Source organism: Rhagoletis zephyria, unplaced genomic scaffold (assembly GCF_001687245.7).
Source record: "Rhagoletis zephyria isolate East Lansing unplaced genomic scaffold, Rhagoletis_zephyria_1.1 Rzeph_scaffold_02820, whole genome shotgun sequence".
Taxonomy (NCBI): domain Eukaryota; kingdom Metazoa; phylum Arthropoda; class Insecta; order Diptera; family Tephritidae; genus Rhagoletis; species Rhagoletis zephyria.
This window is the reverse complement of record NW_016159904.1, coordinates 37,103-50,145: the sequence shown is the minus strand read 5'-3', so window position 1 is coordinate 50,145 and position 13,043 is coordinate 37,103. Positions and strand designations below refer to the sequence as shown.

Below are 13,043 nucleotides of genomic sequence, written 5' to 3'. Positions count from 1 at the left end.
AAAACCCAACTTTGCGCTTCTGCTAAAGCTACCGCGTTGCGGTAAAAGTCAAAATTTGTGTGTTACATTGTGGACTGCTTTGTAAGAGTATGACAAAGGTATGTGTGATAAGATTTAAAGACTTTGGTTTTTCTATTTTTGTCGTCCTAAATTGTCGATTCGTCCCTATGTGCACCGTACAAAAGCCGCTTCAAACTCATAAATTTGCCAACGCTTCACAGCCGTAGAAGGATGCTCGGGGTCTTGTTCATGATTAAGATCTTGAACGGGTTGGTCAATAATCCCATTCTACTGAACCTGGTCACGTTTTTTATTCCTTCTAGACCTTCTAGACATTACAAGCCCATTAAGCTAACTATTTGTAGAACGAATTTTGAAATTCATGATGCTTTTCGTTGCACAACAAGTTACAACAAGTAAACCCTTACATTGCACCTTATTCGTTCAGCTGGTGAACTGTATTTCTGTTCAGTTTATGAGGTAAACGTGGTTGACTCGCACACTTTCCCGACTGCGCCACGGTTGTGTTGAGCATTTGTAAATTAAACTTGGAAATACATGATGCTTTACGGTGTTTATGCCAAGATTTTAACAAACATTCACCCCTATTCCGCACCTCTTTCGTATTCGGAATTTGCTGCGAATCGTAAAAAATAGTATGCTGCAATCCGAATCGTATTTTCGAACTTTCGAAATTCGTAACAATGGCATGCCTAAAAACGAACGAGTTAAGCTTTTTTGCGTAATTTTGTACGAAAACATTTCTGTGTCGGAGGCAAGATAAAAGATGTAAATCGATGTGTGTTTGCAGGAAATATTAGTGTTGTACCTTTAAACAGATAAATTTGCCTTTCGCACATACGTATATTTTTATCCACTGCTTTATATAAACAAGCAAAAGAGGTGGGTGTTGTGGGTGTGAAAGGTCGTGTTATAGTTAGCTCCGCGAAGTTTTTTAAATTCAGCGGTTTTTATTAGCTTAACGCGATTTCAAATGCAAATAGCGATTCATATATTTAATCGGAAAGTGAATTTTGCTAAATAGCAAAGTGATAGTGACACTAGTTTAAGCAAATCAAATTAAATTAAAGTATACTTTGACTAGGAAGAAAACGGTGAAAGTGAAGAGAATAGTGATAGGCGAAAAAGCGCGCAGCAGCGGCAAATAAATAAAAAACACTCAGAAGTGCAGTGAAGTGTCAGCCAAGAAAATGGGGACTGCCATAAGTGCAAAGGCCTAATACGCGGTGAGAGTGGAATCCGCTGTGAATGTATATGCGGCAAAGTATTTCACAGGGCAAAGAAGTGCTCTGATCTCGATGAGTTCAGCAAAAAAGTCCTTGCGGACAATGCCTATGCGCGCTTTATGTGTGATGGTTGTCTCACATATATGCATAATATTGATGAGGTGTTGCGAAATATGAATATCTCTATATCTCTATAGAGAATAATAGTAAAAGCATAAAAGAGTGTAAAGACGACTTTCAAGGGTCGCAAAAAAAAAGGCAGGTTAAAGAGCTAAAGCTCCTTTTAGAAGCTATAGAGAGGAAATTCGGTGAGCGTATAGATGCTATGCAAAGAGTTCAAAAAACATGCGAAACGAGCATAGATGAGGCCAATAAGATGAAAGCTGTAGCTAAAGATGTGAAAAAGCATAGCCAAGGTCTATGCGAAATGAGAGTGAAAGTAGTAAAATATGTGAAGAAATAAAAAGTCAGTAAGTAAAGAGCTAAAATCAAGTCATCATAGCAAGGCCTCATATGCTGAGCGTTTAAAAAGCGGAATAGTGAATCACAAAGAGCCGAAAATAAATAAAGAGAAACCTCTGATCATAAAACCGAAAGAGAAGCAAGACGCGATGAAAACAAAAGAGGACCTGAATAAGAACGTTGATCCATCGGATCTAAAAATAAGCAATGTGCAGGGTAGGAAAAGTGGTACAATCGTTATTCAAAGCGAAAACGAATCTGAGCGCGATAAAATAAAGACCGCAATTGCAAATAAAATGAGTGACCGCTATGAAATTAGAGTGCCGAATACGGCTAAACCCAAGTTTATGGCGTTTGGAGTAAGCTTTAAATATGAAAGCGAGCAACTGGTAGAAATGATAAAAAAACAAAATGAATGTTTACAAAGTGCTGACTTTAAAATTATTAAATACATTCAAGTCAAGAAATATAGGTCTAAATACTATAATTTTCTCATTGAAACGGACGTTGATACCTTCTCGGCAGTGCTCAAAAGCGAAAAAATAAATATTGGGTGGGAGAAATGTAGAGTCCAAGATGGTATGGTTGTGTCAGTTTGCTACAAATGTAAGGGCTTCAATCATATAGCTACGAAGTGCAAGGATGAAGAGGTCTGCCTGAAGTGCTTGGGTAATCATAAAACAATGGAGTGCACAAAGGAGCAAATAAACAGTGTATCAATTGCATTCGTGCAAACAAAAAATTTAATCTAGGGCTCGACGTGAACCACTTGACAACTAACCGACAGTGTCCTGTATACATGAAGAAACTAGAGCATAAGAGAAATAGAGCCAGCTATTAACAATTACAGGCAGTTAATAGGAACCGTGGCATGGAGTTGACGGTTCAGCCAGTACATGAAAAGCATAGCAGTAACTTGAAATGCGTTTATCTTAACATAAGTAGTATAATAGCTAATAAAATAGAACTTGAAAGGCTAATTGAAATTGTTGATCCGGATATAGTTATATGTTCCGAAACTTGTACAACAGAGGAAATATATGACTATGAAATACAGTTTCCAACATATCAAGTTGTAAGATGTGACTCGTACAGTAGACATACAGGAGGGGTAATCATAATATTGCGTAACGCACTAGATTTTAAAATAATACTAAACAAATCTATCGGTAAAACTGTTTGGTGTGTAGTTATCCAACTGAAAAATCTCGAAACCAAATGGAAAATCGGGGTGGTCTATCACTCACCTAGTTCAAGTGATGCTGATTTTCTAGCGTATATGGAGACCATTTTGTCGGAAATATGCGATAACATGGTAAATACCATTATTATAGGAGATTTTAATATAAACCTGAATATAATATCGACATATAGTAAGAAACTGAATGAGATATTCGCCCATCAGGCAATGTTACCGCATAACTTTGGACCACGTCAACCGATTTCGATAATTCTTTTTGCATCGGAAAGGTAGTGTCTCAGAGGTGGTCCCATCTGGTTAAGATCCGATCAGTGGTTCACGAAATATATATATATATATTTTTTTATATGAGAGTTGAAGTCGGTTTTTTTTTGCTAAAAATTACTTGTCTTAAGTCGTTTATTGGGACGAATCGAGAATATAGGACGATAACAATGTTTACTCCATTTGTATTTGACAGATTTCCGTGAAATTTAGTATCCAGGGGGTTTCGTCGTCACTGATTTCGAAATTGATATTCAATTTTCGAAATTCAAAATGGCGAAAGATATCTTAAAAAATGTATAGATTGTTATGAAGCTTGGTATCCAGCGATTTTCGTCATCACTGGTTTCAAAATTGATATTAAATTTTCAAAAATCAAAATGGCGAATCCAATATGGCGGACGATTTCCACAAAAACGTATAGATTGTTATGAAACCTTGTATAGATTGTTATGAAACCTTGTATCCAGAGATTTTTATTTAATATTCGAATTCAGTGACGACGAAAATCCCTAATTACCAAATTTCATTGAAATCTGTCAAATACAGTAAGTAAATACCAAGCTTTATAACAATTTATCCATTTTTGAACAAATCGTCCGCCATATTGGATCCGCCATTTTGACTTTTGAAAATTGAATACCAATTTTTAAATCAGTGACGACGAAAGTCTCTGGATACCAAGTTTAACAATAGCAATTTTTTTTAATCGTCCGCCATATTAGATCCGCCATTTTGAATTTTGGAAATTTGATTTAATATTCGGAATCAGTTACCACGAAAATCTCCTAACAGCAAATTTCATTGAAATCTGTCAAATACATATGGAGTAAACATGTTTGTCGTGCTAAACTGGCGATTCGTCCCTATGTGCGGTGGGAGATTTAATATCGAATCCCAAGGCAAATTGTTTAATGCGAATAATGAGAATTGTTTCTGTACCGACTCGAGCCTGTCAGAATGCGTTTGATATCTAGGGTTCCATACGAGGGACCCGTATTCTAAGATCGGCATGACTAGGGAGGTGAAGAGAACTTTCGTGACATAAGGATCTCTGAAATCTTTAGCCCAACGTTTGATGAAAGCCAAGGCGCCCTTGGCTCTATTAACACAAGAGTTTACATGGGACTTGAATTCAAGCTTAGGGTCTATGGTCACACCTAGATCGATGAAATTAGTTACCTGATCAACCCTATGTTCATAAATGCGGTAGCTATATGATTGAAAGGGTCTTCTAGAGCAACACATAAATTTCCACTTTTTCAAGTTAAGTGACATAGAATTTACTTCACACCATTTAAACACATTTCTAAGGTCCCCTGTAATTGTTCCCTGTCTCCTTGAGAACCAATGAACTTAAATAACTTAACGTCGTGTGCGTACATTAAGCAATTCGAATACTTCAAAATATTTGGAAGATCGTTGATGAATAAAAGAAACAAGGGGGGCTACCTTGAGGTACACTTTACATCACATGAATTAACCGAGATGAACATTTTTTAAAGATAACCCTCTATTTCCTGTCAATGAAATAAGAAGAAAGCCATACTTTATCAAATGCCTTGCTGAAATCAGTGTAAATGACGCCAGTTTGATAGTTACTTTTGAAACCATTGTTTACATTTGTAGTGAATTCAAGAAGGTTTGATACAGTTGATTTGCCTTTACAAAAGCCGTGTTGTGATACATCGATAACAGGCGTTATGGAATGAGATAGTTCTTCCGTAACGATCTCTTCAAATACTTTAGGAATGGCACCCAGCTTAGCGATTCCCCTATAATTCGCAATATTCGACCTGCTTCCATTTTTATACAGCGGCAGGATATACGACTCCTTCCACAAAGAGGGGAAAACTCCTTGTTTTAGAGAAGCATTGAAGATGTTTGTTAATGGCTTATATAGATAATCTGCACAACTTATTAGGACACAGAAGGGAATACCATCCGGACCGCTTAGAAAAGAATTTTTTAAACTATTCAAATGAAGGAGAACATTGTCAGCAGAGATTGAAGGAATACGGATGTGGTCAAACTGTGGAAAAGGGTAGCTAGAAGTTTCTTCATTTGGCTCGACAGAATAGTTCGGTTCAAAATAATTTGCAAACATATCAGCAATCATATCATCATCACTAGAAATACCATCATCTAATTTCAGTGTTGAGGGAAACCCATTTATTTTACGTTTTGAGTTAACAAAATGATAAAATTACTTGGGATTAGAAACGATGTTAATGCGAATTTTATTAATGTAACTCCTGTAACATTTTCTGTTTAAGACATTGTATTTATGACGAAGGAAGGAGTACGTGACGTAGTGAGAAGACAGGCCTGATTTTTTATAAAGTTTAAATGATTTAGTTTTTTGATTTAGCTCCGAGTTAAACCACAACGAGTTACGAGGTCCCGTATTTTCTTTAACAAGAGGAATGAGTTTACTGGATATATTATTCAAGATTTTACTAAAGTGTGAAGACAGGCCTGATTTTTTATAAAGTTTAAATGATTTAGTTTTTTGATTTAGCTCCGAGTTAAACCACAACGAGTTACGAGGTCCCGTATTTTCTTTAACAAGAGGAATGAGTTTACTGGATATATTATTCAAGATTTTACTAAAGTGTGAAGACAGGCCTGATTTTTTATAAAGTTTAAATGATTTAGTTTTTTGATTTAGCTCCGAGTTAAACCACAACGAGTTACGAGGTCCCGTATTTTCTTTAACAAGAGGAATGAGTTTACTGGATATATTATTCAAGATTTTACTAAAGTGTAAGGCACTGTTTTCTACATCCCCATCGTACTCAGGCCAGATTATTTCAGATATAGCTGTTTTAAGCTTGTCGTACTTAGCGTTTTTGAAAGAATATCGCCGACCTTTTGGCAAGGCAAAATCCAAGAATGATAGAATACAAAGATTGCGCCGATAGGGGTGCAAACAATTTTCGTTCTGTGCATCTAGGTCACAATATCATAGTTGTTGTTGGCGGGCTGTCAAATTGCATAAAATTTCTACACAGAAATGTAAATATTGCAAACAATTTAGTTGAATAAATAAATTCAAAGAATTTGGGAGCAATCTACTGAATCAAGAAGAAGGTAAATATATTCTTTATTCATTTTGAAACATTTTTTTTAATATTATTTTATTGCAGGCAGTCGGCAGTTCAGTAAAATGGAACTTGCATTCAGTGGACAATATATTTGGAGCTGGAATTTGGATGGAATGGTGTATGAATGGAACTGTGTGTCTATTTCTGCAAGTGATCGAAGCCTGGCAACTCAAACATGTGCTTGGAAGATGACGGATTATTCAAAGTGGGGGAATATTCGTGCAGTTGTAGCGTACTTCAAGGTAGCCATTCAGGCAGCGTACTGTGTATGTTAGCTGGCGAACACTCGCGAAGCTATGCGTGCATGTGTATTATGCCTGCTTTAGGGTATTATCAAAACGTATGTACAAATTAGGAGCTTGCAATAGATAACCCAGCAATACACCTCACTCGGCTGCCGAAAGGAAGACATAGGTATTAACTGATTCTACGAGGTAGGACCCGGAGAATGAGGACGTTAAGGTNAATTCAGGCAGCGTACTGTGTATTTTAGCTGGCGAACACTCGCGAAGCTATGCGTGCATGTGTATTATGCCTGCTTTATGGTATTATTAAAACGTATGTACAAATTAGGAGCTTGCAATAGATAACCCAGCAATACACCTCACTCGGCTGCCGAAAGGAAGACATAGGTATTAACTGATTCTACGAGGTAGGACCCGGAGAATGAGGACGTTAAGGTACGTATTATACATCGAGTACTCAAACATAATGTGGTTAAATAAATGCTAAGAAGAATTTTACTTGTTTTAGGAATTGTTAACGAATCGCTCCACTGTATTTTCATGCTGGTTGAATGAAGGCATATCAGTACAAGAAAGATTATAAATACCCATTTCAAACTGCAGAATATTCTCATATTCTCCAGCAACAAAGTGTCCCATACAAACGTAGCAGTTTTTAAAATTGAAACCTTTTCCAAATTTGGATCCGTAGGAAAGGTTAATAAACTACACTAGTACAACCAGACACCGCACAATTCATTTGTATGATTTTTTTTGGTAAAACTCACTAATATAATTATATTAATAAAATTATTACCGCATATGCACCGATCGCCATACATTTTTCACAAAATTTTGATAGTGTGACGTCATCACACGAACAGCTGATTGTCAATATCGTAAAGCAAAAGTAACGGACCTGCGCATAGCGCAATCTCTTTATTCCATCATTCTTGGTATTGGCGTGATTAAGCAGTGATATAGCCTGAATTCAAGCGAGACTGAGTACTCAAATATAAAAAGTGAATCAGGTTCTATATCAATGTGTAGAGTGGGTTCAAAGCTATGATATTCCTTTTTTTCAGAAATTTGATAGAGATGTGATTAACATATGCCAACAATCAGTTTCAAGAATAATTTGTCAAGTCTCTGCATCGATTTCAAGGAAAATGAAGGATTTGTAAAATTCCCATTTACTTCCGAAGATATTAATAGTGTGAAGTAGGGTCATGCTTACCTTTCATAACCTCGCTAATACACATTTACGGTTTTGATTTTTCTATTTTTGCAGACAAAAATTTTATGAATTGGCTAATTTTCCTGGAGTAATTGGGTGCATTGATGCACACATATTAAAATAAGAAGCCCTGGACGAATATCTTCCGAAGTTTATAGAAATAGGAAAGGATGGTTTTCTCTCAATGTCCAGACCGTCGCCGGGCCAAACCTGAAGTTTTTTGATATAGTCGCCCGACGGCCCGGTTGTACTCACGACAGCTTTATCTACAATAGCAGTTCGGTTAAACAAAGACTTATTAATGGAGAGTTAAAAGGAATATTATTAGGAGACAGTGGCTATGCTGTTAGCAATGTTCTGTTAACGCCATTTTTAACACCGAATTCAACTCCACAGAAAAATTATAATAAAAGCCAGATTAAAACAAGAAATACTGTAGAAAGATGCTTCGGAGTATGGAAAAGAAGATTTCCCTGTCTTCAAGTCGGAGTGAATATCAAAGTGAACACAGTAGTGGCTGTAATATGTGCTTGTGCAGCACTGCGTAATATTCCCACGACAGCCGGTTCTACGTACCGGAATGACTCGGATTTTACCCGACCAAGGGCTGTTGTTTCGGCGATCTAACCCCGTTTAGGTTGGCGAAGTATCTCAGAAGTTGTTCGTCCATAGGGCTACATTCGCTACGTTTTCTCCTACTCAGGGCTGGCATCGAGTCAAACCCAGGGCCAGAAACCTACACCCGCCGTATATGCCAGAGACGACTACACCACAACTCCACCTCTGTCAAGTGCAATGCTTGCGAGGGGTGGAGTCACCTCAGAGTCTGCTCAGGACTACGGACACATCGCCAGTGGACCACGTCCTTTGTGGCCCCCTGTTGCTCTAACAGAGCAGCCTCCACGGCTAACCCCAGTCCACCTGAGCAGTCCCACACAAACACCACAGCACAACAACATAACACAATAGACCACACCACAACGGCTACAGACCACAGAACACACACAACCACACCACCACCCACACGCCGCCGCCAACAACTCTTGGTTCCTCCTACAATCCGCACGGTATGTCAGACCAGGATATTCCGTAATGTGACATCAGTCAAGTGCAACACCTGCCTTGGCTGGTGCCACTTTAGGGCATGCTCAGGTCTGCGCACCACGCGAGATTGGACGAGGAATTTCGAGGGCCCGTGCTGCGCTGCTCGGTCGCAGACCTCAACTGCGACGCCTCCCGCCACCACCACAGGGCGGCAACCACCTCAGCAGCGCACACAGCCAACTGCGGCACGACCACACACATCCCTCACACCCCGCATCACCACACGTCTCACGAACCACATGGAGCTCCTTCAATTTAACTGTAACGGACTTCAGAGCAAGATCGAGGAGATAACCGTCTTCATGGGAAGGCACGGCATATTGATAGCTGCGGTCCAAGAGACGAAGTTGCACAGCAATTCAACACTGTTGAATTGTGCCGGGTACAGCGTGCACCGTCGGGATCGCGAGCGGGATAATGGTGGAGGCTTAGCGTTCCTTACGCACCACACATCGACCGCAGGGATACCACCCTAGAATGTCAGGGCATTGCTATCCGGTCAGGTGATGTTGAGCTGGAAATATTTAACGTTTATATACCCCCTGTCACCTGCTGCCCGGTAGGATATCACCCTGATATAGGCACGCTCCTCAGAGGTGAAAACCGTATGGTAGTAGGCGACTTTAATGCGCACCACGACCTTTGGCACTCAAGCCTGTCAAACGATCGTAGGGGAACTGACTTGGCTGAGCAGATAGACGATTCGACATTCTGCGCAATGAACGACGACGCACCCACCAGGATTATGGGTAGCTGCTGCACCTCGCCAGACATAACAATAGCCAGCGCTGGTCTGATAAACAGCATATCATGGCGACCTATGCTGACTTTGGCATCAGACCACCTGCCCATAGTCATCTCGATCGATAAACCTACCGACTTTGCTTCCGCGGAGCACCGAACATATATCAACTTTTCAAAAGCTGATTGGAAAGGCTTCGCGGAATTTACTGAAAACACCTTCGCTGCCCTCCCACCACCAACCGACGTCCACCTTGGTGAACGTAAAATCCGCAGGGCTGTCACCGCTGCTGCAGCCCGCTTCGTACCGGCAGGATGCATCACCGACCCACGCCCAAATTTCCCTGCTGAAGCGGCTGTTCTAGCCGATGAGCGTGACAGCCTTGGTCAGGCCGATCCCGGAGATCCCCGTATCAGGGATCTCAACGCGGAGATTCGGCAACTAGTAAACGTACATACGCGGAAGAAGTGGGAAGAGCATCTGAAGACCTGCAACTTCACCTCTGGTGTGAGTAAGCTTTGGTCAACCGTGAGGTCCAGAGTCGAAATTTCTTTCGGCGACCATGCTTCGTCGGACCCGGAGCGATGCGCGAGCTATTTGAGCCGGCAATTCATACTGCATCCTCCGGTGGACAAAGCCAAGCGTCGAGTGACCAGAAGGCTGCACAAACTGCCAACAACCTGTGCCCCCCTTGTTTCACTTGCGGTGAAGTTCAGGTGGCCATCGGGAAGGCGAAAGCCTCCAAAGCCATGGGTCCCGACGGAATATGCATGCTGATGCTGAAAAATTTGGGTCCTGCGGGGGTAGCGTACCTAACGGAGGTCCTCAATTTTTCCATGGCCACTCTCATCATCCCAGACATCTGGAAGGTGGGGAGAGTGGTCCCACTGCTCAAACCGGGGAAACCCGCCAACATAGGAGATTCTTATCGTCCGATAACACTCCTTTCCCCGGTAGCGAAGACACTAGAGGCCTTGCTACTGCGAAGCATCAGCATGGTTTCCGTAAAGTGCACAGTACAACAACCGCACTTAACGCCATAAACACTCAGATAACTCGTGGCCTTAACCGTAAACGTCCCTGTGAGAGAACGATTCTAGTAGCGTTGGACCTGTCAAAGGCTTTTGACACTGTCAGCCATTCCACGCTACTAGAAGATATAGAGGCCTCATTTCAGGTTCATTAAGCAACCTCTGGACCCGTCAGCTCACAGACAGGCCCTGAACGGCATTCACAGGGACGCAGTCTCGAGTTATGTAGACTCAAGACCTGTGAATGCCGTTCTAGGCACAACACCGGATATTGACGCGACGGAGCTCCATCTGCCTCGGGAGACCAGGACACCAATAACCCAACTTCGCTCTGGCTACTGCAGCAGGCTAAATTCCTACCTGAGTAGGTTAAATGCGGATGTGCCGAACGAATGTCCGGCTTGCGGAGAAACCCCTCACGACTCGAAACCTCTCTTCGCATGCCCGGAAAACCCCACAACCCTAACGGCGTCGTCCCTTTGGACCGACCCCATAGAGGCTGCACGCTTCTTGGGGCTGCTGTTAGTGGAAATTGACGACAACGACTGAGATATTTGCCTATCTGGGCGGGGTTGTTGTAGCTGCTACAACAACAACAACAACAACATAGCAATACTGGAAGAAGACTTGGCACCATTGAACAGTGATAACTTCGAAACTTACCAATTAGTTAAAATCCCAATTGCAATGGCTTTACTGCACGTCAATCCTTAGTTGACCGATTTTTTACCTAAAGCTTTCCAATAAATTAAACGCATGATTGACCGCATTAACACTTTGTTTATTTTTTGCATTTTTAATAGGATATTTAATCAGAATGTTTTTGGTTTATTTCGGCCAATTCTATTTTTGCTTTTTCTAGAAGTATTTTGCTTCTCTCCTTTTCTAACAAGGCAGTTCTCTTTTGCTTTCTCAGTTTCCAGCTGTAAATACATATACACATACATGTATAGACCTCACTTAACTTGAATAAGTACTTTTTTCCTCAAATCTGAGCTTATATATGGACTTGTGGGCATCGGATTGAAGAATCATCACTTTCGAAGAAAAGTGGTGGAAATGGAGAAAACACCTTTATTACTTTATCACTTTAAACGACATGAAAATTATGCTTATTATTTTGATTCACTTGAATAGGCACAGTGGCTTTAACACAAGGAAATGACTACATTGAACCAACAAAAGCATACCATTCATTTCAATTCTACTATATAAGACTTTTTGTATTGGCTACTACATCCGTAGTTCCAATGTACGGAAAAACCCCCTATCCGGAAGACAATTCTAGAGACGCTTTGAAAAATCAAGGACATCTCGCTGCTTATTACTTTAATCGCCAGAAAGAACAACTGCCAATCATCACATGGATTATCTGACACGCATACTCTACGAAACATCCAATTCCTAATATTTTCCATTACGTTTCGGTCCTGTGAATAGGACGAACGCTGAAAAAATTACGAATTTGCTTCGTTATCTTCATTTTCACCACTTTTCTTCGAAATTATTCTTTAAAATCAAATTAAAACTAAGCTTCTCTGATGCCCACAAGTCCAGATAAGCTTAGATCTTTAGGAGAAAATGTGTACCTATTCAAGTGAAGCGGGGTGTATATATACATATATATGCAGGATCTTTATTCTTAAAATAATATATAGCTAGGTACCTGTGTTTGCACTACTTGAATTTTTAATTTTTCCTTCCGTTCCATGTATTTAATCCTTAGAGCAGACTCGCGACGAATATAGTCCCTTGGTCTCCGCACTTGCTCTTTGTCTTTTTTGTTTCCTTCTGAAAATAGTTAGATTACACCATAAGAAAATTTTAAAATAGTAAAGTAGGAGAATAGTACCATTATCATTTTCTGTATTTTCGTCATATGCACTATTTGGCATTTCTCCAGGTGCTTCATTTTCGTCTACGCTAAAAATATCTATAAGAACTTATTTTGCAACCATTTATTTTCAAAAAAATAATACCTAAAGCCGCAATTGAGTCGGTGGTAGAATGTTCTGGGCTTTGCGATTTTCTAAATGAATGCAAAATTACACCATCGCTATCAAATTGATTATCAATTTCGGAAATCATCACCGGTGCAGCCTGGTAAAAAAAAGTAAAAGAAGCATAAGAAAGATTTATATATATACATGGTGTTCTAGACCACCCCTTCTAAAATGGAGAACCAATTTTTTAATGGAAAACCCAAAAACATGAACTACCAAGTCAAGGATGCTCTATATTTTGACCGTATGAGTTACTTCCGGTTAAATACACCGCAAGTCCATTATTTTAACCGAAAGTCCATTATAGAAAAACATTTCCGATAAAAGTTATGTCCGCAGAGTCCGAATCTGTGATAAAAGCGGTCGAAACCGGAAGTAACTCATATGGCCAAAATATAGAGCATCCCCGAATTGGTAGTTC

General features: G+C 40.1%; 2 protein-coding genes across 2 annotated transcripts; one reads left to right on the top strand and one right to left on the bottom strand.

Annotated features, from left to right (window-relative positions):
• Window positions 1-1,858: 1,858 nt before the first annotated feature.
• LOC108367799 (uncharacterized) lies at window positions 1,859-2,461 on the top strand. The gene has a single exon (XM_017622496.1). The coding sequence runs from the start codon at window positions 1,859-1,861 to the stop codon at window positions 2,459-2,461; it is 603 nt and encodes a 200-aa protein (XP_017477985.1).
• An 8,970-nt stretch (window positions 2,462-11,431) lies between these two features.
• LOC108367798 (uncharacterized) lies at window positions 11,432-12,772 on the bottom strand. Its single transcript, XM_017622495.1, has 4 exons — window positions 12,599-12,772; window positions 12,472-12,537; window positions 12,286-12,410; window positions 11,432-11,542 (listed from the first exon to the last, which is right to left on the bottom strand). The coding sequence occupies exons 1-4, from the start codon at window positions 12,705-12,707 to the stop codon at window positions 11,432-11,434; spliced, it is 411 nt and encodes a 136-aa protein (XP_017477984.1). The 5' UTR covers window positions 12,708-12,772.
• Between the last annotated feature and the right edge of the window lie 271 nt (window positions 12,773-13,043).